This window comes from Carassius auratus, chromosome 31 (assembly GCF_003368295.1).
Source record: "Carassius auratus strain Wakin chromosome 31, ASM336829v1, whole genome shotgun sequence".
NCBI lineage: Eukaryota > Metazoa > Chordata > Actinopteri > Cypriniformes > Cyprinidae > Carassius > Carassius auratus.
The window spans coordinates 20,865,517-20,890,436 of NC_039273.1; the positions used below are offsets into that span (position 1 = coordinate 20,865,517).

At 38.3% G+C, this 24,920-nt stretch overlaps 1 protein-coding gene across 1 annotated transcript in view; it reads left to right on the forward strand.

Annotated features, from left to right (window-relative positions):
* Positions 1–572: 572 nt before the first annotated feature.
* Positions 573–24,920, forward strand: part of LOC113050802 (dedicator of cytokinesis protein 9-like) — a 123,954-nt gene continuing 99,606 nt past the window's right edge. The window contains exon 1 of the mRNA XM_026214117.1: positions 573–1,021. Coding sequence (XP_026069902.1) covers positions 905–1,021 — 117 coding nt within the window. The 5' untranslated portion in view covers positions 573–904. The remainder of the gene's footprint in view (positions 1,022–24,920) is intronic.

The window sequence follows — 24,920 nt, forward strand, 5'->3', positions numbered from 1 at the left end:
GAGAGAATCACCACTAGTCGGCGCACTAAACATGTTATTCTAACCTTGACCAGCATATGCATTTTTATTAAAGCAATTTGTTTAGTTTTTTTTACCGTCAGACTTAAGTAAAATTTAAATTGTAACATCACATATTGCAGTTTATTTATCTACAACAATTGGTGAAACTTTATGAAACCTGCATAACTTGTTTTCATTATATTTTATAATACACGATGTAGTGCCTTAATTATTTTATACATAATTGAACCCAGAGATTATGGATACATCTTTACTAAATTGACTGAACAATTAAGACTATTGCATGTTGATGTGATAGTGTTTTAATGCATTATGTCCATAAAAGTAAGTAACTAATAGCGTATTATAAACAATTATCATATGGTTAATTAAAAATACTTTATATTTTATTGTGGATAGCATCATATAACTTGTTCGTGTTGTCTATCATTTCCCTGTTGTTTTGCTGTTCAACAAAACGTTTTAAATAATGTTTTAAATTGCATATAAGCGCGTCAACAGAACAAATAATAACACACGAGTCAGTTCAGTATGACGTGCTTTGTGGGAGCTTCATCACGCACTGACACGCGCTTGCGGCGCGAAACTAGCACGGAGGCGCCATACCGGGGAACCGTCGCTCACTAAGTGCAATAGCGCTACAGGAAAGCGTTATACTTCTCAGCTGCCATCCGACGCTGCGAAAACAAGCACAGAAGTATGTAGCTTGGAAGAGGACAGATGACATGTCGCTCTCCATGGTGTCGTTTACTGTGGGAACTGGGAATGCGTTGCTGCGTTGTGAAGGACAGGTCCCAACTGAGGACTTCCTCTCAGGACTGCGTTAATTTTTCTTCATAGACATGTTTTCATAGACTTCGTCTTTTAACACAAGCAAGGTGCGATGGCCTCTTCGGTTCAGCCCGAGACACGAAAGTTCACGCGCGGTCTGAGTAAACCGGGCACCGCCGCTGAGTTACGGCAGAGCGTCTCCGAGGTGGTGCGCACTTCTGTACTGGTGGTGAGTGAACTACATCCTAAAAGTTTGCGTTTGGTTCAAGTCCCACTTTAATTGTCGTAGTGCTTTTCTATTACAGCCGCTGTAATTTATTCACATAATGACCTAAATAAGAAATATAGGACATGGCTATTAACATGCTCAGATGGGAGCTTCAAAGAGAAAGGTAAAAACAGGGCATCAGATAATGTCATTGAGGGCTCAAACGTTTTACGACTCATAAATTGGGCACCTGCCACCTGTGATATCATTGCCACCATCATCTTTTTTTTTCAACCATACCTCTTTAAAATAGTTTTGCATCAATGTCTTGTCATTTAATTGTGATTGTATTGGACTGGGGAAGAAATGGAAAAAGCTTCTGAGAGGATTCAGCTGTGCTCTAAGCTGAAATGATTATAGCAGCCTTACTTAACAGTTGACATGACATTACTTCATCTTTCAGAGCAGCAGAAGGAGGCTGCTGTCTCTTTATTCATTACCTGTTATGTAAAAACGGAAAGTTCCATCTGGAACTAATAGGCCACAGCTATGATCGAGCTGTCTGATTGCACCATAAGTCAGATTTTGCCTTACTAAAGTAATACTTGAATGCACATGAAAGCGCTAAACTGAAGTTTGCCGTTCTCTTTTTGTGCTATAGGAACACCATTTAAATATCAATGAATTTCGTGCACTCAAATGAATAGTTCACACAAAAATGCACATTTTACTTTTGTTTCTCTGTGAAGCAAACAAGAGCAATTAAGTTCAATGTTGACACTTTTATTTTTCATAAAGTTAAAGCTGAATAGAAACACTACCAAAATGATAAATATATACATACACTACTGTTCAAAAGTTTAGGGTTAATAACATTTATTAGGGCTCAAGCCCGAAGGGGCGAAGAGCCCTATTGTTCTTCTAAGGATTATTCTTGTTATTATTAGGGCTCAAGCCTGGAGGGCGAGAGCCCTATTGTTTTCCTTAGGATTATTATTATTTTTTTTTTTTAGGGCTCAAGCCCGAAGGGGCGAAGAGCCCTATTGTTCTTCTAAGGATTATTAGGGCTCAAGCCCGAAGGGGCGAAGAGCCCTATTGTTCTTCTAAGGATTATTCTTCTTATTATTATTTTTTTTATTTTTTATTAAACCTTCCGGGGGGTTTTAGGGGCCTTAACATGCTCAAAAACTCTTGAAAATTGGCACACACATTGGAATCTGCGGCCATCAGGACGCTGCAGAGGCTGGGACCCGGGCGTGGCACAGGGACTCTACAGCGCCCCCTGGAACACCTTCAGAAATCTTGAACCATAGCTCACACACACTTGCATGTATTTATATGAAACTCGGTACACTTATAGATCTCATTAAGCCGAACAACTTTCACACTTTATGTCTTAGGCTCCGCCCAACAGGAAGTCAACTATTCAGGGCTGTTTAAAAAAAGCATGCTCTGGAATTTGAAATACTCCTCTGAGGATTTCAACCCGTTCATCACGAAACTCGGTGAACATGATCTCAAGACATTGGGGATGAAAAATTGCGAGGGGATTTTTGATATCTCGAACGGTTTGCCCGTGGTGAGGCGTTGAAATTATGGCGAGAAATGAGAAACAGGAAATGTCTAATAACGTCCACATACATTTCCTGAATTTGATCAAACTTCATTGGTTTGTTCGTTGTATGATACAGATCGTATATATGTGACTATTAAGAGTCAACGTTATAGCGCCACCAACTGGCAGCAGGAAGTGAGTCATTTTCAAAATGTTTTGAATTTAGCATCTTATTTTTACTCGATTTCCTTAAAACTTCATCAGAATAATGACAAAACACGGCCGATGTAAATCTGTTGTGGGGATATTGATATCTAATATGGCGTTGCCATGGCAACGTGTCAAACTTGAATGTTCTGTTATGGTGAGTTTGAGGCAGACAACAAGCTCAGACTTACATGAAACTCAAAATACATATCGGTATTATTGATAGCTAGACAATGGCAAAAGCTTTTAAAAGGGCGTGAAGGAGGCACGCTATAGCGCCACCTTTTGTCAAAAGTGGGGGGGTTAGTTTTAGCTACAGACACAAAACTTGGTACATAAATTGTTCTAATCAAGATGGACAACTTTCTAATTCACAGTCATAAGCTACGATCAACAGGAAGTCGGCTATTTTGATTTGAATGTGTATTTTTGAGATTTTACAGTTGTGAATTAATGCATACTCCTCACAGGGGAAGTACACTATACAAACCAAACTTTGTCTACATGAAGAAAAACCATTGAGGAACTTAAATTGCGAACGGATTTTGGTTAGCTTGAACGGTTTTGTCGTGGTGAATTTTTGAAATGACAGTAAAAAGGGAAACATTAATTGTCTTGTATGTTTAAATTGCAGCTTCCAAACACTTCAAAGCATTTTTTTATACAAAGATCAAATCATTCTGAGGAAATATGCATAGTTTCACGACTTTACAACACTGTATGGATAAAAGAAAATTAAAAAACTGTCAGACTTCTCAACTGACATGATCTCACTCTGGCCACCCTGTCTGTGTGAGGGAAGTGAGGGGGAGAGGGAGGGGGAGTGTGAGGGGGTTGGTGACTGTGACAGTGTGTGTGGACTGTAGGGAGGGGCTGTCTGGCAGAGAGAGAGAGAGGGAGACCTAATCATCCCTTTAATAATCAGGAAAAAAAAATTGTATTTTAAATTGTTATTGTTTTTGTTGTTGCTAATGGTGGTGTTTTTTCCTTACATTACAGGTTAAGAAATCTCTTAGGCCTTATCCTTTTCTGTCAGTTTTAAGGATTTAACAACATCCTAAGAACCCTAATTTGTGCTGCAAAAAATAATTTCAAACTCATTTGATACTGACCTATGACAACCTGTGACGTGACATGACATTTATTAATCTCATGGATGTAACAGTAAAACTCTTCAACTGACAGATAAAGCTGCAATGCAAGCAAAACTATTTCACAAATGCTTATAGGTCATTAAAATCATTACAAAACACTAATACATTATTTAAGGATTTGGTAACACTGTAAAATAATGTCTAATTTGTTAACATTATGCAGTATAACATAGTATGCAGCCTTCGTAGGGCACCAACTCCCAGAGGGGGCACCATCCCAGTTGCTCAAAAAACAAAAAAAACAAAAAAACATGCGCCATTCTCCCATCCACACTCGCGACCGCTCACACCTCATGTTTGCGGCTGAATGTTCGTAATTGATGGATGGACATCTATGCCTGGGTATAGGACATCAGCAATCCGGCACAGAGAAAAGAAAACTAAAGAAAATAAAACAGGCATAAAGTTGTCTTGACATTGGACTTTCTAGAGTCTCAAATTTAGGATCGGTCTCTAAAGTTACATGTGATATTGTTATACACTTTTCTAACGTCAGTAGCATTTGAAGAGAATGACTTACAGTCATAAAAACAACTGTAATTGTTCATCTAGGTGACAGCTATAATGCACAATTAAATTGAATGTTTGATATTTATTACAACAAACTGTAAGTCATATGTAAATTATGCTACTTTTTCACATGGGCTCAAATGCAAATTTGAAGCTCAATAGCATTTGAGAAGAAAGACTTGCAGTCACAAAACAATTGTAATGTGTTCATATAGGTGTCAGCTACAATGCACACCTTATACATTTTTTATAAATATTAAAATAAAGTGTTACTAAAGTTATATATATTGTTCTGTGTATGTGATTTCAAAGTCTAGATTGGTCGGATTAACCCTTTAACTGCCGCATCCCTTAAAACTGATTGTCAGAGGGTTACTGTAAATGCTTATGCCCGCTGGGCACAGTTATCCTGATGCCACCGGGGTGGCGTTGCACTGATGGCTTGAGCCCGACATCGCTGCTTGCAGCTATATTTAGGGCCCGAGCACCGATGGTGTGAGGACCCTCTTGGAATTGCTCCGTTTATTATTATTATTATTATTATTATTATTATTATTATTATTATTATTATTCTTCTTCTCCAAAATGAATCGCATTTTTGAGGGCCTAACCATGCTCGAAAAGTCATGAAACTTTGCACAAACCTCAGAACTGGCGAAAATTTACGTCTGATATGGGTTTCAGAAGTGGGTGTGGCAAAATGGCTCAACAGCGCCACCTATACACTTTCAACGGTGTGCGCCTCGAGCTACGTTTCATGTACATGTAAGAAAATCGGTATACACATGTAACTCTCCAATACCTACAAAAAAGTCTCTTGGAGCAAAATCCGAAACCCAACAGGAAGTCAGTTATTACTAATATTATGAGCAAATTTTGTGTCATTTTTGTCATTTCCATGCGTTGTATTTTAACGAACTCCTCCTAGAGATTAATTCAGATCAACACCAAATTTGGTATGCCTAATCTGAAGGCCTTTGCGATGTTAAATTGCGAAGCTTTTGAGTTTTCGTTAATGGGCGTGTCCGTGGCGGCCTGGCGAATTTCGATGATTCGCCATGAAACAGGAAGTTGCTATAACTCAGACATACAATGACCAATCTGCCCCAAAATTCACATGTTTGATGAGACTCCTGACTTGAACAGATTGACATGCCCATATTCAGTTATAGTCATAGCGCCACCTACTGGCAACAGGAAGTGACATATTTTACACTGCAATGAACTACTCCTAGAAATTTTATGACATCAATGTATTTTTTGTGTTCAGTCTAATCTAAAGGCCTGTGCGATATTAAGTTGTGAAGATCTTGAGTTTTCGTTTAAAGGCGTGTCCATGGCGCCGTCACAAAGTTTGATGTCTCGCCATGGGAATAAAAGATGTTATAACTCAGGCATAAAATGTCCGATCTTCCCCAAACTGCACATGTGTGATAAGAGTCCTGGCCTGATCACATCTGAAGGCCAAAATTCCATCAGGTGTGGCAAAATGGCTCGATAGCGCCACCTATACACTTTCAACAGAGTGCGCCTCGAGCTATGTTTCACGTACATGTACAAAAATCGGTATACACATGTAACACACCAATACCTACAAAAAAGTCTCTTGGTACGAAATCCGAATCCCAACAGGAAGTCGGTTATTTAGAATTTTCTCTGCAAAATTGGCGTTGTTTTTGCCATTTTCAGGGGTTGTACTTTAACAAACTCCTCCTAGAGATTTATTCAGATCAACACCAAACCTGGTCAGTGTAATCTTAAGCCCTTTGCAATGTTAAATTGCGAAGATCTTTAGATTTCGTTAAAGGGCGTGTCCATGGCGGCCTGACAAATTTCGATGTTTCGCCATGAAAAAGGAAGTTGCTGTAACTCCGACATACAATGTCCAATCTGCCCCAAACTTCACATGTTAGATAAAACTTCTGCCCTTAACAGATCTACATGCCCACATTCAGTTATAGTCATAGCGCCACCTATTGGCAACAGGAAGTGACATGTTTTACGCTGCAACAAACTACTCCTATAATTATTTTGAGATTAACATATATTTTGTGGTCAGTCTAATCTAAAGGCCTGTGCAATGTTAACTTTTGGAGATCTTGAGTTTTTGTTAAAGGCCGTTTCCATGGCGCCATGACAAAATTTGATGTCTTGCCACAGCAAGAGAAGTTGTTGTAACTCAAGCATAAAATGTTCAATCTTCCCCAAACTTCACATGTTTGATAAGAGTCCTGGCCTGAACACCTCTGAAGGCCAATATTCCATTATAATGATAGCGCCACCTGCTGGCAACGGTAAGATTGGCACATATATGGGATATACTTTTATATATTCCACTTATATTTAGGACATTAAATGCATATTTCTCAACGTTCACCTTTTTACTAAAGCCACACGATGGCGGTGAGCCCGGGTGCGAGGGCCCGTTCATCGCTGCTTGCAGCTTTAATTCTTGTTATTATTATTATTATTTTTATTTTTTATTAAACCTTCCGGGGGTTTTTGGGGGCCTTAACATGCTCAAAAACTCTTGAAAATTGGCACACACATTGGAATCTGCGGCCATCAGGACGCCGCAGAGGCTGGGACCCGGGCGTGGCACAGGGGCTCTACAGCGCCCCCTGGAACACAGTCAGAAATCTTGAACCATAGCTCACACACACTTGCATGTATTTATATGAAACTCAGTACACTTATAGATCTCATTGAGCCGAACAACTTTCACACTTTATGTCATAGGCTCCGCCCAACAGGAAATCAGCTATTCAGGGCTGTTTAAAAAAAGCATGCTCTGGAATTTGAAATACTCCTCTGAGGTTTTCAACCCGTTCGCCACGAAACTCGGTGAACATGATCTCAAGACATTGAGGATGAAAAATTGCGAGGGGATTTTTGATATCTCGAACGGTTTGCCCGTGGCGAGGCGTGGAACTTATGGCGAGAAATGAGAAACAGGAAATGTCTAATAACATCCACATACATTTCCTGTATTTGATCAAACTTCATTGGTTTGTTCGTTGTATGATACCGATTGTATATATGTGACTATTAAGAGTCAACGTTATAGCGCCACCAACTGGCAGCAGGAAGTGTGTCATTTTCCAAATGCTTTGAATTCAGCATCTTATTTTTACTCGATTTACTTAAAACTTCATCAGAATAATGACAAAACACGGCCGATGAAAATCTGTTGTGGGGATATTGATATCTGATATAGTGTTGCCATGGCAACGTGTCAAACTTGAATGTTCTGTTATGGTGAGTTTGAGGCAGACAACAAGCTCAGATTTACATGAAACTCAAAACACATATCAGTATTAGTGATAGCTAGACAATGGCAAAAGCTTTTAAAAGGGCGTGAATGAGGCACTCTATAGCGCCACCTTTTGTCAAAAGTGGGGGGGTTAGTTTTAGCTACAGACACCAAACTTGGTACATAAATTGTTCTTATCAAGACGGACAACTTTCTAATTCACAGTCATAAGCTACGATCAACAGGAAGTCGGCTATTTTGATTTGAATGTGTATTTTTGAGATTTTACAGTTGTGAATTAATGAATACTCCTCACAGGGGAAGTACACTATACACACCAAACTAGGTCTACATGAAGAAAAAACATCGAGGAACTTAAATTGCGAACAGATTTTGGTTAGCTGGAACGGTTTTGTCGTGGTGATTTTTTGAAATGACAGTAAAAAGGGAATCATTAATTGTCTTGTATTTTTAAATTGCAGCTTCCAAACACTTAAAAAAAAAAAAAATCATACAGAGATCAAATCATTCTGAGGATATATGCATAGTTTCATGACTTTACAACACTGTATGATTAAAAGAAAATAAAAAAACTGTCAGACATCTCAACTCACTCTGTCCCTCTGTTTGAGGAATGTATGTGTGCTGACTGAGTGTGTGTGTGTGTGAGTGGGGGATGGGCATGAGCTGAGTGGCAGACACAATGAGAGAGAGAAAGAGAGAGAGAGAGAGAGACTTAATCATCTCTTTAATCACCAGAAGAAAAAAAAGTATTTTAAATTGTTATTTTTTGTTGTTGTTGCTAACATTGCTGTTTTCATTACAGCTTAAGAAATCTCTTAGGCCTTATCCTTTTCTGACAGTTTCAGGAATTAAAAACAAAATTCTAAAAATACTTATTTGTGCTGCAAATAATAATTTCAACTCATTTGATACTGACCTATTCCATCCTGTAACATGACATGTATCTACATTTTTAAAATCTCATGGATGTAACAGTACATGTAACAAGACTAAGATGCTTTCACAAATGCTTATAAGTCATTAAAGGATTTAATAACACTGTAAAATAATGTCTAATTTGTTAACATTAGTAAATGCATTGGTAACACTTTATAATAACTGCACTCATTAGTAAATAGTCAGTTCATGCTTTATAAAGCCTTGTCCCAATATTAATAGTCAGTAGTAAGCAGTTTATAAATACAGCTATAAATAGCTTGTCCTTGGTTTGTTAAAAAGGAGAGTAAAGGGTCAGTTATCTTCCTATGAAAAATAAAAAAATAAAAATAAACAAACAACAACACTGATTGATACAGAACTCAGAAATGTTATTGTGGAATTATGATAAAATCAGACTGTAAATGAATTCATACTCCTCCAAGAAGAGTAGTTCACACCAAACTTTTTCAACATGATGCCAATATACTGAAGATGTTAAATTGTGAATGGGTTTAGGATACCTTAAATGTTGTGGCCATAGCGATTTATTAAAGTAACATAAAAAAAATACAATAGTTATTTTACTATATCTTTACAATTTTTCATTCCAACTCTTCATATTTTTTTATATAAGTAGAAGTCATCATTTGAAGGAAGCACAATAAGTTTCATAGCTTTATTATGTTCAGGAGCCAGCATAAAATTAAAACTATCATAACTTATAAATCAAGCTCGCAATTCTTAGTACCAATAATGGCCACTAGATGGAGATATAGGATTACTTTAAAATAATTATTGTAGAAACGAGTATGATTTAAATCATTTATAGAGATCTTTCAAAGAAAAATATGTATTTTATGTATTTTACTGATAAAATGACCCTCACTTAATTAGAATAACATGCTGAAGTATTGTGAAATACTGTATATTAAGTATAATTCTTAATAGGCTTTATGGACAGATAAGTTTTGAGTGACTCTTGAAGGATCAGCACCACATCCTCTTTTACCACTGTTTAAAGAATTTATCTTACAGAACAGTTGCGAATGAATTTGGATAGCTTAAATGGTTTTGTCGTGGTGATTTTTTGAAATAACAGTAAAAAAGGAACCAGTAAATGTCTTTTATTGTTTTAAAGTGCAGCTTCTAAACACTTCAAAAAAATGTACACATAGAAGACAAGTCATTCTGAGGAAATATGCATAGTTTCACGACTTTACAACACTGTATGGATAAAAGAAAATGTGAAAACTGTCAGACTTCTCAACTGACATGATCTCACTCTGGCCACTCTGTGTGAGGAAAGGGAGGGGGAGAGGGAGGGGGAGTGTGAGGGGGTTGGTGACTGTGAATTTTTGGTGACTGACAGTGTGTGTGGACTGTAGGGAGGTGCTGTCTGGCAGAGAGAGAGAGAGAGAGAGAGAGAGACCTAATCATCCCTTTAATAATCAGGAAAAAAAAATCTGTATTTTAAATTGTTATTGTTTTTGTTGTTGCTAATGGTGGCGTTTTTTTCCTTTCATTACAGGTTAAGAAATCTCTTAGGCCTTATCCTTTTCTGACAGTTTTAGGGATTTAAAAACATCCTAAGAATCCTTATTTGTGCTGCAAATAATAATTTCAAACTTATTTGATACTGACCTATGACAACCTGTGACATGACATTTATTAATCTCATGGATGTAACAGTAAAACTCTTCAACTGACAGATAAAGCTGCAATGCAAGCAAAACTATTTCACAAATGCTTATAGGTCATTAAAATCATTACAAAACACTAATAAATTATTTAAGGATTTGGTAACACTGTAAAATAATGTCTAATTTGTTAACATTAGTAAATGCATTGGTAACACTTTATAATAACTGCACTCATTAGCTAAGCATTAGTAAATAGTTCATGATTATAAAGCCTTTTCCCTTAATAATAGTCATTATTAAGCAGTAATACATCTTTAAATAAATATAAAAATAAGGTGTTACTAAAGTTCTATATATTGTTCTGTGTATGTGATTTCAAAGTCTAGATTGGTCGGATTAACCCTTTAACTGCCGCATCCCTTTAAACTTGATTGTCAGAGGGTTACTGTAAATGCTTATGCCCGCTGGGCACAGTTTTCCCGATGCCACCGGGGTGGCGTTGCACTGACGGCTTGAGCCCGACATCGCTGCTTGCAGCTATATTTAGGGCTCAAGCCTGGAGGGCGAGAGCCCTATTGTTTTCCTTAGGATTATTTTTTTTTTTTTTTTTTTTCTTTATTCTTCTAATTTTTTTCCAAGGTTTCGGGGGCTTTTGGGGTCCTTAACATACTCAAAAACTCTTGAAAATTGGCACACACCTTGGAACCTGCGGCCATTAGGGCCGGGCAGAGTCTGATACACGGGCGTGGCACAGGGGCTCTACAGCGCCCCCTGTAGTACTGAGGGCCATATATCATGCATACTTGCACGTATACATATGAAACTTGGTACATATATATAACTCATCAAACCAAACAACTTTCACACTGCATGTCATAAGCTCCGCCCAACAGGAAGTTGGCTATTTAGGGTTTTATGAAAAACACATGCTCTGGAATTTGATATACTCCTCTGAGGAACTCCACCCGTTCACCACAAAACTCGGTGAACACGATCTCAAGACATTGGGGATGCTAAATTGCGAAGAGATTTTTGATATCTCGAACGGTTTGCCCGTGGCGAGGCGTTGAAATTATGGCGAGAAATGAGAAACAGGAAATGTCTAATAACATCCACATACATTTCCTGAATTTGATCAAACTTAATTTGTTTGTTCGTTGTATGATACCGATCGTATATATGTGACTATTAGGAGTCAAAGTTATAGCGCCACCAACTGGCAGCAGGAAGTGAATCATTTTCAAAACGCTTTGAATTCAGCATCTTATTTTTACTTGATTTGCTTCAAACTTCATCAGAATAATGACAAAACACGGCCGAAGAAAATCTGTTGTGGGGATATTGATATCTAATATAGTGTTGCCATGGCAACGTGTCAAACTTGAATGTTCTGTTCTGGTGATTTTTAGGCAGACAACAAGCTCAGATTTACATGAAACTCGAAACAGATATCAGTATTAAAGATAGCTAAACCATGGCAAAAGCTTTGAAAAGGGCGTGGAAGAGGCACTCTATAGCGCCACCTTTTGTCAAAAGTGGGGGGGTTAGTTTTAGCTACAGACACCAAACTTGGTACATAAATTGTTCTTATCAAGACGGACAACTTTCTAATTCACAGTCATAAGCTACGATCAACAGGAAGTCAGCTATTTTGATTTGAATGTGTATTTTTGAGATTTTACAGTTGTAAAATTAATGAATACTCCTCACAGGGGAAGTACACTATACACACAAAACTTTGTCTACATGAAGAAAAAACATCGAGGAACTTAAATTGCGAACAGATTTTGGTTAGCTTGAACGGTTTTGTCGTGGTGATTTTTTGAAATGACAGTAAAAAGTGAAACATTAATCGTCTTCTATTTTTAAATTGCAGCTTCCAAACCTTTAAAAAACATTTTTCATTTAGAAAACCAGTGATTCTAAGGAAATATGCATAGTTTCATGACTTTACAGCACTGTATGATTAAAAGAAAATTAAAAAACTGTCAGACATCTGATCTCACTCTGTCACTCTGTTTGAGGAATGTATGAGTGCTGACTGTGTGTGTGTGTGTGTGTGAGTGGGGGAGGGGTGTGAGCTGAGTGGCAGACAGACAGAGAGAGAGAGAGAGAGAGAGAGAGAGAGACTTAAACATCTCTTTAATCACCAGAAAAAAAAACTGTTTTTTAAATTGTTATTTTTTTGTTGTTGTTGCTAATTGTGCTGTTTTCATTACAGCTTAAGAAATATCTTAGGCCTTATCCTTTTCTGACAGTTTCAGGGATTAAAAAAAAATCATAAAAAACCTTATTTGTGCTGCAAATAATAATTTCAAACTCATTTGATACTGACCTCTGACACCCTGTGACATGACATTTATTTGAATTTACATAATCTCATGGATGTAACAGTAAAACTGTTCAGCTCACAGATGAAGACTAAGCTGTAATGCAAGCAGAACTATTTCACAAATGCTTATAGGTTAATGAAATCATAACAAAACACTTTTAAATTATTTAAGGATTTGGTAACACTTTAAAATAATGTCTCAATTGTTAACATTAGTAAATGCATTGGTAACACTTCATAATAGCTGCAATTCTTAGCTAAGCATTAGTAAATAGTCAGTTCATGCTTTATATAGCCTTCTCCCAAAATTAATATTTTAGTAAGCATTTTATAAATACAGCTATAATTAAATTGTTCATGGTTTATATGCACATTTATTTTGAGGAGATTAAAGGCTGTAATCTTCCAAAAAAAATGGAAAATAAAAAATAAAATAAACAAACACAGAACTCATAAATATTTATTTCAAGATGCAATAAAAGAAAACTGTACACTTGAATCTTTTTTTATATATATATATATATATATATATATATATATATATATATATATATATATATATATATACACACAAACAATTGCATAAGTTTATATTGAACATTTTTTATCAAGTGTACAGCTAATAATAGGAATAATAATTATGCATTTTATTTAGTTTTAGCTACAGACACCAAACTTGGTACATAAATTGTTCTTATCAAGACGGACAACTTTCTAATTCACAGTCATAAGCTACAACCAACAGGAAGTCCGCTATTTTTATTTGAATATGGATTTTTGGGAAGATAATTTTGTGAATTAATGAATACTCCTCACAGGGGAAGTACACTATACACACCAAACTTTGTCTACATGAAGAAAAAACATTGAGGAACTTAAATTGCGAACAGATTTTGGTTAGCTTGAACTGTTTTGTCGTGGTGATTTTTTGAAATGACAGTAAAAAGGGAAACATTAATTGTCTTGTATATTTAAATTGCAGCTTCCAAACACTTCAAAGCATTTGTTCATACAGAGATCAAATCATTCTGAGGAAATATGCATAGTTTCACGACTTTACAACACTGTATTGATAAAAGAAAATATGAAAACTATCAGACTTCTCAACTGACATGATCTCACTCTGGCCACTCTGTCTGTGTGAGGAAAGGGAGGGGGAGTGTGAGGGGGTTGGTGACTGTGAATTTTTGGTGATTGACAGTGTGTGTGGATTGTAGGGAGGGGCTGTCTGGCAGAGAGAGAGAGAGAGAGAGAGAGAGAGAGAGAGACCTAATCATCCCTTTAATAATCAGGAAAAAAAATCTGTATTTTAAATTGTTATTGTTTTTGTTGTTGCTAATGGTGGCGTTTTTTTCCTTTCATTACAGGTTAAGAAATCTCTTAGGCCTTATCCTTTTCTGACAGTTTTAGGGATTTAAAAACATCCTAATAATCCTTATTTGTGCTGCAAATAATAATTTCAAACTCATTTGATACTGACCTATGACATTCTGTGACATGACATTTATTAATCTCATGGATGTAACAGTAAAACTCTTCAACTGACAGATAAAGCTGCAATGCAAGCAAAACTATTTCACAAATGCTTATAGGTAATTAAAATCATTACAAAACACTAATAAATTATTTAAGGATTTGGTAACACTGTAAAATAATGTCTAATTTGTTAACATTAGTAAATGCATTGGTAACACTTTATAATAACTGCACTCATTAGCTAAGCATTAGTAAATAGTTCATGATTATAAAGCCTTTTCCCTTAATAATAGTCATTATTAAGCAGTAATACATCTATAAATAAATTGTTCTTGGTTTAATTAAAAGCACATATATTACAAAGGAGATTAAAGTCTTAGTTGTCTCATAAAATAAATAAATAAACCCAACTCAGTTTGATTCAGAATTCAGAAATATTTATTTCAAGATGCAATAAAAGGAAACTGTACACTTAAATAGCTTTTGAGCGATTCTTGAAGGATTAGCATCACCTCCTCTTGTACGATGGTTTGAGGAATATATCTTCCAGATAGTACCACCACTCCCTATATGCAGAGTATGCAGTCTTCGTAGGGCACCAACTCCCAGAGGGGGCACCATCCCAGTTGCTCAAAAAAAAAAAAAAAATTCTCCCATCCGCTCGCGACCGCTCACACCTCATGTTTGCGGCTGAATGTTCGTAATTGATGGATGGACATCTATGCCTGGGTATAGGACATCAGCAATCCGACACAGAGAAAAGAAAACTAAAGAAAAAAAAAAAAAAGGCATAAAGCTGTCTTGACATTGGACATTCAAGAGTCTCAAATTTAGGGACGGTCTCTAAAGTTACATGTGATATTGTTATACACTTTTCTAACGTCAGTAGCATTTGAAGAGAATTACTTACAAAAACAACTGTAATTGTTCATCTAGGTGACAGCTATAATGCACAGTTAATTTGAATGTTTGATATTTATTACAACAAACTGTAAGTCATATGTAAATTTGCTACTTTTACACATGGGCTCAAATGCAAATTTGAAGCTCAATAGCATTTGAGAAGAAAGACTTGCAGTCACAAAACAATTGTAATGTGTTCATATAGGTGTCAGCTATAATGCACACCTTATACATTTTTTATAAATATAAAAATAATGTGTTACTAAAGTTATATATATTGTTCTGTGTATGTGATTTCAAAGTCTAGATTGGTCGGATTAACCCTTTAACTGCCGCATTCCTTAAAACTTGATTGTCAGAGGGTTACTGTAAATGCTTATGCCCGCTGGGCACAGTTTTCCCGATGCCACCGGGGTGGCGTTGCACTGATGGCTTGAGCCCGACATCGCTGCTTGCAGCTATATTTAGGGCCCGAGCACCGATGGTGTGAGGACCCTATTGGAATTGCTCCGTTTATTATTATTATTATTCCGCTTCTCCAAAATGAATCGCATTTTTGAGGGCCTAAACATGCTCAAAAAGTCACCAAATTTTGCACACGCCTCCGAACTGGCGAAAATTTACGTCTGATATGGGTTTCAGAAGTGGGCGTGGTAAAATGGCTCGACAGCGCCACCTATGCACGTTCAGCGGTGTGCGCCTCGAGCTACATTTCACGTACATGTATGAAAATCGGTACACACATGTAACACACCAATACCTACAAAAAAGACTCTTGGAGCAAAATTCTAAAACCAACAGGAAGTCGGTTATTTGTAATATTATGAGCAAATTTTGTGTAATTTTGGTCATTTCCATACGTTGTATTTTAACGAACTCCTCCTAGAGATTTCTTCAAATCAACACCAAATTTGGTGTGCCTAATCTAAAGGCCTTTGCGATGTTAAATTGCGAAGATCTTGAGTTTTCGTTGAAGGGCGTGTCCGTGGCGGCCTGGCGAATTTCGATGATTCGCCATGAAAAATGAAGTTGCTATAACTCAGACATACAATGTCCAATCTGCCCCAAACTTCACATGTTTGATGAGACTCCTGTCCTGAACAGATTGACATGCCCATATTCAGTTTTAGTCATAGCGCCACCTATTGGAAACAGGAAGTGACATATTTTACGCTGCGACGAACTACTCCTAGAAATTTTATGACATCAATGTCTTTTTTGTGGTCAGTCTAATCTAAAGGCCTGTGCGATGTTCAGTTGTGAAGATCTTGAGTTTTCGTTATAAGGCTTGTTCATGGCACCGCGACGAAGTTCGATGTCTCGCCATGGGAATAAAAGATGTTATAACTCAGGCATAAAATGTCCGATCTTCCCCAAACTTCACATGTATGATAAGAGTCCTGACCTGAACAGATCTGCAGGCCAATATTCCACCGGGTGTGGCAGAATGGCTCGATAGCGCCACCTATACACATTCAACGGAGTGTGCCTCGAGCTATGTTTCACGTACATGTACAAAAATTGGTACACACATGTAACTCACCAACATCTACAAAAAAGTCTCTTGGTACGAAATCCGAATCCCAACAGGAAGTTGGTTATTTTGAATTTTCCCTGCAAAATTGGTGTTGTTTTTGCCATTTTCAGGGGTTGTACTTTAACGAACTCCTCCAAGAGATTTATTCAGATCAACACCAAACTTGGTCAGTGTAATCTTAAGCCCTTTGCCATGGTAAATTGCGAAGGAATTGAGGTTTCGTTATAGGGCGTGTCCATGGCGGCCTGACAAATTTCGATGATTCGCCATGAAAAATGATGGTGCTATAACTCACACATACAATGTCCAATCCGCCCCAAACTTCACATTTTTGATAAAACTCTTCACCTGAACAGATCTACATGCCAATATTCAGTTATAGTCATAGCGCCACCTATTGGCAACTGGAAGTGACATATTTTACACTGTGACAAACTACTCCTAGAAATTTTATGACATCAATGTCTTTTTTGTGGTCAGTCTAATCTAAAGACCTGTGTGATGTTAAGTTGTGAAGATCTTGAGTTTTTGTTAAAAGGCATGTCCATGTCGCCATGACGAAGTTTGATGTCTCGCCATGGGAATAAAAGATGTTATAACTCAGGCATAAAATGTCTGATCTTGCCCAAACTTCACATGTGTGATAAGGGTCCTGGCTTGAACACATCTGAAGGCCAATATTCCATTATAACGATAGCGCCACCTGCTGGCAACGGTAAGATTGGCACATATATGGGATATACTTTGATATATTCCACTTATATTTAGGACATTAAATGCATATTTCTCAACGTTCACCTTTTTACTAAAGCCACACGATGGCGGTGAGCCCGGGTGCGAGGGCCCGTTCATCGCTGCTTGCAGCTTTAATTAGGGCCCGAGCACCGATGGTGTGAGGACCCTATTGTATCTGCTCTGTTTATTATTATTATTCTTATTCTTCCGCTTCTCCAAAATGAATCGCATTTTTGAGGGCTTAAACATGCTCAAAAAGTCATGAAACTTTGCACACGCGTAAAACCAGGTGAAAATTTTCGTCTGATATAGGATTCAGAAGAGGGTGTGGCAAAATGGCTCGACAGCGCCACCTATACGAAGAAAATCAACAGCCTTCGAGCTATGTTTCACGTACATGCACGAAAATTGGCACGCATATGTAACACACCAATACCTACAATAAAGACTCTTGGAGCAAAATTCTAAAACCAACAGGTATTCGGTTATTTGTAATATTATGAGCAAATTGTGTGTAATTTTGGTCATTTCCATATGTTGTATTTTAACGAACTCCTCCTAGAGATTTCTTCAAATCAACACCAAATTTGGTATGCCTAATCTAAAGGCCTTTGCGATGTTAAATTGCGAAGATCTTGAGTTTTCGTTGAAGGGCGTGTCCGTGGCGGCCTGGCGAATTTCGATGATTCGCCATGAAAAATGAAGTTGCTATAACTCACACATACAATGTCCAATCTGCCCCAAACTTCACATGTTTGATTAGACTCCGAACCTGAACAGATTGACATGCCCATATTCAGTTATAGTCATAGCGCCACCTATTGGCAACAGGAAGTGACATATTTTAAGCTGCGACGAACTACTCCTAGAAATTTTATGACATCAATGTCTTTTTTGTGGTCAGTCTAATCTAAAGGCCTGTGCGATGTTCAGTTGTGAAGATCTTGAGTTTTCGTTAAAAGGCGTGTTCATGGCGCCGCGACGAAGTTCGATGTCTCGCCATGGGAATAAAAGATGTTATAACTCAGGCATAAAATGTCCGATCTTCCCCAAACTTCACATGTGTGATAAGAGTCCTGGCCTGAACAGATCTGCAGGCCAATATTCCACCGGGTGTGGCAGAATGGCTCTATAGCGCCACCTATACACTTTCAAAGGAGTGCGCCTCGAGCTATGTTTCACGTACATGTACAAAAATTGGTACACACATGTAACACTCCAATACCTACAAAAAAGTCTCTTGGTACGAAATCCGGATCCCAACAGGAAGTCGGTTATTTTGAATTTTCCCTTCAAAATTGGTGTTGTTTTTGCCATTTTCAGGGGTTGTACTTTAACGAACTCCTCCTAGAGATTTATTCAGATCAACACCAAACTTGGTCAGTGTAATCTAAAGCCCTTTGCAATAATAAATTGCGAAGGACTTGAGGTTTCGTTAAAGGGCGGGTCCATGGCGGCCTGACAAATTTCGATGTTTCGCCATGAAAAAGGAAGTTGCTGTAACTCAGACATACAATGTCCAATCTGCCCCAAACTTCACATGTTGGATAAGACTCTTGACCTGAACAGATCTACATGCCAATATTCAGTTATAGTCATAGCGCCACCTATTGGCAACAGGAAGTTACATATTTTACACTGCGACAAACTACTCCTAGAAATTTTATGACATCAATGTCTTTTTTGTGGTCAGTCTAATCTAAAGACCTGTGTGATGTTTAGTTGTGAAGATCTTGAATTTTTGTTAAAAGGTGTGTCCATGGCGCCGTGATGAAGTTCAATGTCTCGCCATGGGAATAAAAGATGTTATAACTCAGGCATAAAATGTCCGATCTTGCCCAAACTTCACTTGTGTGATAAGGGTCCTGGCCTAAACAGATCTGAAGGCCAATATTCCATCGAGTGTGGCAAAATGGCTCGATAGCGCCACCTATACACTTTCAACGGAGTGCGTATACACTTTAAACGGAGTGCGCCTCGAGCTATGTTTCACGTACATGTACAAAAATCGGTACACACATGTAACACACCAATATCTACGAAAAAGTCTCTTGGTACGAAATCCGAATCCCAACAGGAAGTCAGTTATTTAGAATTTTCTCTGCAAAATTAGTGTTGTTTTGGCCATTTTCAGGGGTTGGACTTTAACAAACTCCTCCTAGAGATTTATTCAGATCAACACCAAACTTGGTCAGTGTAATCTAAAGCCTTTTGCGATCTTAAATTGCGAAGATCTTGAGGTTTCGTTAAAGGGCGTGTCCATGGCGGCCTGACAAATTTCGATGTTTCGCCATGAAATAGGATGTTGTTGTAACTCAGGGATAAAATGTCCAATCCTCCCCAAACCTCACATTGTTCGATAAAAGTCCTGCCCTGAACACATCTAAAGGCCAATATTCCATTATAATGATAACACCACCTGCTGGCAACAGGAAGATTGGCACATATATGGAATAAACATTGATATATTCTACTTATATTTATGAGTTTAAACGCATATTTCTCACCGTTCACCTATTAACTAAAGCCACTCGCTGCCGGTGAGCCCGGGTGCGAGGGCCCGTTCATCGCTGCTTGCAGCTTTAATTAGGGCCCGAGCACCGATGGTGTGAGGACCCTCTTGTATCTGCTTTGTTTATTATTAGGGCCCGAGCACCGATGGTGTGAGGACCCTCTTGGAATTGCTCCGTTTATTATTATTATTATTATTATTCTTCTTCTCTAAGATGAATCGCATTTTTGAGGGCCTAAACATGCTCGAAAAGTCATGAAACTTTGCACACACCTCAGAACTGGCGAAAATTTACGTCTGATATGGGTTTCAGAAGTGGGTGTGGCAAAATGGCTCAACAGCGCCACCTATACACGTTCAACGGTGTGCGCCTCGAGCTACGTTTCATGTACATGTATGAAAATCGGTATACACATGTAACTCTCCAATACCTACAAAAAAGTCTCTTGGAGCAAAATCCGAAACCCAACAGGAAGTCGGTTATTTCTAATATTATGAGCAAATTTTGTGTCATTTTTGTCATTTCCATGCGTTGTATTTTAACGAACTCCTCCTAGAGATTAATTCAGATCAACACCAAATTTGGTATGCCTAATCTAAAGGCCTTTGCGATGTTAAATTGCGAAGCTTTTGAGTTTTCGTTGAAGGGCCTGTGTGTGGCGGCCTGGCGAATTTCGATGATTCGCCATGAAACAGGAAGTTGCTATAACTCAGACATACAATGACCAATCTGCCCCAAACTTCACATGTTTGATGAGACTCCTGTCCTGAACAGTTTGACACGACCATATTCAGTTATAGTCATAGCGCCACCTATTGGCAACAGGAAGTGACATATTTTACGCTGCGACAAACTACTCCTAGAAATTTTTGACATCAATGTCTTTTTTGTCGTCAGTCTAATCTAAAGGCCTGTACGATGTTAAATTGAGAAGATCTTGAGTTTTCGTTAAAGGGCGTGTCCATGGCGCCATGTCAAAGTTCGATGTCTCGCCATGGGAGTAGAAGTTGTTGTAACTCAGTCATAAAATATCAGATCTTGCCCAAACTTCAAATGTTTGATAAGAGTACTGACCTGAACACATCTGGAGGCTAATATTCCATTGGGTGTGGCAAAATGGCTCGATAGCGCCACCTATACATTTTCAATGGAGTGCGCCTCGAGCTACATGTCATATACATGTACGAAAATCGGTAAACATATGTAACACACCAATAGCTACAAAAAAGTCTCTTGGTACGAAACCCGAATCCCAACAGGAAGTCGGTTATTTTTAATTTTCCCTGCAAAATTGGTGTTGTTTTTGTCATTTTCAGGGGTTGTATTTTAACGAACTCCTCCTAGAGATTTATTCAGATCAACACCAAACTTGGTCAGTGTAATCTAAAGCCCTTTGCCATGTTAAATTGCGAAGGAATTGAGGTTTCGTTAAAGGGCGTGTCCATGGCGGCCTGACAAATTTCGATGATTCGCCATGAAAAATGATGGTGCTATAACTCACACATACAATGTCCAATCCGCCCCAAACTTCACATTTTTGATAAGACTCTACACCTGAACAGATCTACATGCCAATATTCAGTTATAGTCATAGCGCCACCTATTGGCAACTGGAAGTGACATATTTTACACTGTGACAAACTACTCCTAGAAATTTTATGACATCAATGTCTTTTTTGTGGTCAGTCTAATCTAAAGACCTGTGTGATGTTTAGTTGTGAAGATCTTGAGTTTTTGTTAAAAGGCATGTCCATGTCGCCATGACGAAGTTCGATGTCTCGCCATGGGAATAAAAGATGTTATAACTCAGGCATAAAATGTCCGATCTTGCCCAAACTTCACATGTGTGATAAGGGTCCTGGCTTGAACACATCTGAAGGCCAATATTCCATTATAACGATAGCGCCACCTGCTGGCAACAGGAAGATTGGCACACATATGGAATAAACTTTGATATATTGCACTTATATTTATGAGTTTAAATGCATATTTCTCAACGTTCACCTTTTTACTAAAGCCACACGATGGCGGTGAGCCCGGGTGCGAGGGCCCGTTCATCGCTGCTTGCAGCTTTAATTATTATTATTATTCTTCTTCTCCAAAATGAATCGCATTTTTGAGGGCCTAAACATGCTCGAAAAGTCATGAAACTTTGCACACACCTCAGAACTGGCGAAAATTTACGTCTGATATGGGTTTCAGAAGTGGGTGTGGCAAAATGGCTCAACAGCGCCACCTATACACGTTCAACGGTGTGCGCCTCGAGCTACGTTTCATGTACATGTATGAAAATCGGTATACACATGTAACTCTCCAATACCTACAAAAAAGTCTCTTGGAGCAAAATCCGAAACCCAACAGGAAGTCGGTTATTACTAATATTATGAGCAAATTTTGTGTCATTTTTGTCATTTCCATGCGTTGTATTTTAACGAACTCCTCCTAGAGATTCATTCAGATCAACACCAAATTTGGTATGCCTAATCTGAAGGCCTTTGCGATGTTAAATTGCGAAGCTTTTGAGTTTTCGTTAATGGGCGTGTCCGTGGCGGCCTGGCGAATTTCGATGATTCGCCATGAAACAGGAAGTTGCTATAACTCAGACATACAATGACCAATCTGCCCCAAACTTCACATGTTTGATGAGACTCCTGACCTGAACAGATTGACATGCCCATATTCAGTTATAGTCATAGCGCCACCTATTGGCAACAGGAAGTGACATATTTTACACTGCGATGAACTACTCCTAGAAATTTTATGACATCAATGTATTTTTTGTGGTCAGTCTAATCTAAAGGCCTGTGCGATGTTAAGTTGTGAAGATCTTGAGTTTTCGTTAAAAGGCGTGTCCATGGCGCCGTCACGAAGTTCGATGTCTCGCCATGGGAATAAAAGATGTTATAACTCAGGCATAAAATGTCCGATCTTCCCCAAACTGCACATGTGTGATAAGAGTCCTGGCCTGAACACATCTGAAGGCCAAAATTCCATCAGGTGTGGCAAAATGGCTCGATAGCGCCACCTATACACTTTCAACAGAGTGCGCCTCGAGCTATGTTTCACGTACATGTACAAAAATCGGTATACACATGTAACACACCAATACCTACAAAAAAGTCTCTTGGTACGAAATCCGAATCCCAACAGGAAGTCGGTTATTTAGAATTTTCTCTGCAAAATTGGCGTTGTTTTTGCCATTTTCAGGGGTTGTACTTTAACGAACTCCTCCTAGAGATTTATTCAGATCAACACCAAACCTGGTCAGTGTAATCTTAAGCCCTTTGCGATGTTAAATTGCGAAGATCTTTAGATTTCGTTAAAGGGCGTGTCCATGGCGGCCTGACAAATTTCGATGTTTCGCCATGAAAAAGGAAGTTGCTGTAACTCAGACATACAATGTCCAATCTGCCCCAAACTTCACATGTTAGATAAAACTTCTGCCCTTAACAGATCTACATGCCCACATTCAGTTATAGTCATAGCGCCACCTATTGGCAACAGGAAGTGACATGTTTTACGCTGCGACAAACTACTCCTATAATTTTTTTGAGATTAACATATATTTTGTGGTCAGTCTAATCTAAAGGCCTGTGCAATGTTAACTTTTGGAGATCTTGAGTTTTTGTTAAAGGGCGTTTCCATGGCGCCATGACAAAATTTGATGTCTTGCCACAGCAAGAGAAGTTGTTGTAACTCAAGCATAAAATGTTCAATCTTCCCCAAACTTCACATGTTCGATAAGAGTCCTGGCCTGAACACATCTGAAGGCCAATATTCCATTATAATGATAGCGCCACCTGCTGGCAACGGTAAGATTGGCACATATATGGGATATACTTTGATATATTCCACTTATATTTAGGACATTAAATGCATATTTCTCAACGTTCACCTTTTTACTAAAGCAACACGATGGCGGTGAGCCCGGGTGCGAGGGCCCGTTCATCGCTGCTTGCAGCTTTAATTATTATTATTATTATTATACTTCTCCAAATGATGCATTTTTGAGGCCTAAACATGCTCGAAAAGTCATGAAACTTTGGCACACACCTCAGAGCTGGAAAAATATTAGGATGCAATGGTTTTGCTAAGGTGGGTGTGCAAAATGCGCTCGACAGCGCCACCTATAAATTTTCAACGAAGTGCATCTTGAGCTACGTTTCACGTACATGTATGAAAATCGGTACACACATGTAACACACCAATACCTACAAAAAAGTCTCTTGGTACGAAATCCAAATCCAACAGGAAGTCAGTTATTATTTTTTTCTCATCCAAAATTTTGTCATTTTTGCCATTTCCGGAGGTTTGTACTTTAACGAACTCCTCCTAGAGATTTATTCAGATCAACACCAAAGTTTGTCAGTGCTAATCTAAAGGCCTTTGCGATGTTAAATTGCGAAGATCTAGAGTTTTCGTTTGAGGGCGTGTCTGTGGCGGCTTGGCGAATTTCGATGTTCGCCATGAAAAATGAAGTTGCTATAACTTAGACATACAATGTCAATCTGCCACCAAACTTCACATGTTTGATAAGATCCTGACCTGAACAGATCAACATTCCCAAATTTAGTTATAGTCATAGCGCCACCTGCTGGCAACAGGAAGTGAATGCCTTTACGCTGCAAGAACTACTCCTAGAAATTAATAACATCTAATTGTGTTGTGGTCAGTCTAATCTAAAGGCCTTTGCGATGTTAATTGTGAAGATCTTGAGTTTTCGTTAAAGGGTGTCCATGGCGCCGTGACGAAGTTTGATGTCTCGCCATGGGAATAAAATGTTATAACTCAGGCATAAAATGTCCGATCTTCCCCAAACTTCACATGTTTGATAAGAGTCCTGGCCTGAACACATCTGAAGGCCAATATTCCATCAGGTGTGGCGAAATGGCTCGATAGCGCCACCTATACATTTTCAACGGAGTGCGCCTCGAGCTATGTTTCACGTACATGTACAAAAATCGGTACACACATGTAACACACCAATACCTACAAAAAAGTCTCTTGGTACGAAATCCGAATCCCAACAGGAAGTCGGTTATTTAGAATTTTCTCTGCAAAATTGGCGTTTTTTTTGCCATTTTCAGGGGTTGTACTTTAACGAACTCCTCCTAGAATTTATTCGATCAACACCAAACTTGGTCAGTTAATCTAAAGCCCTTT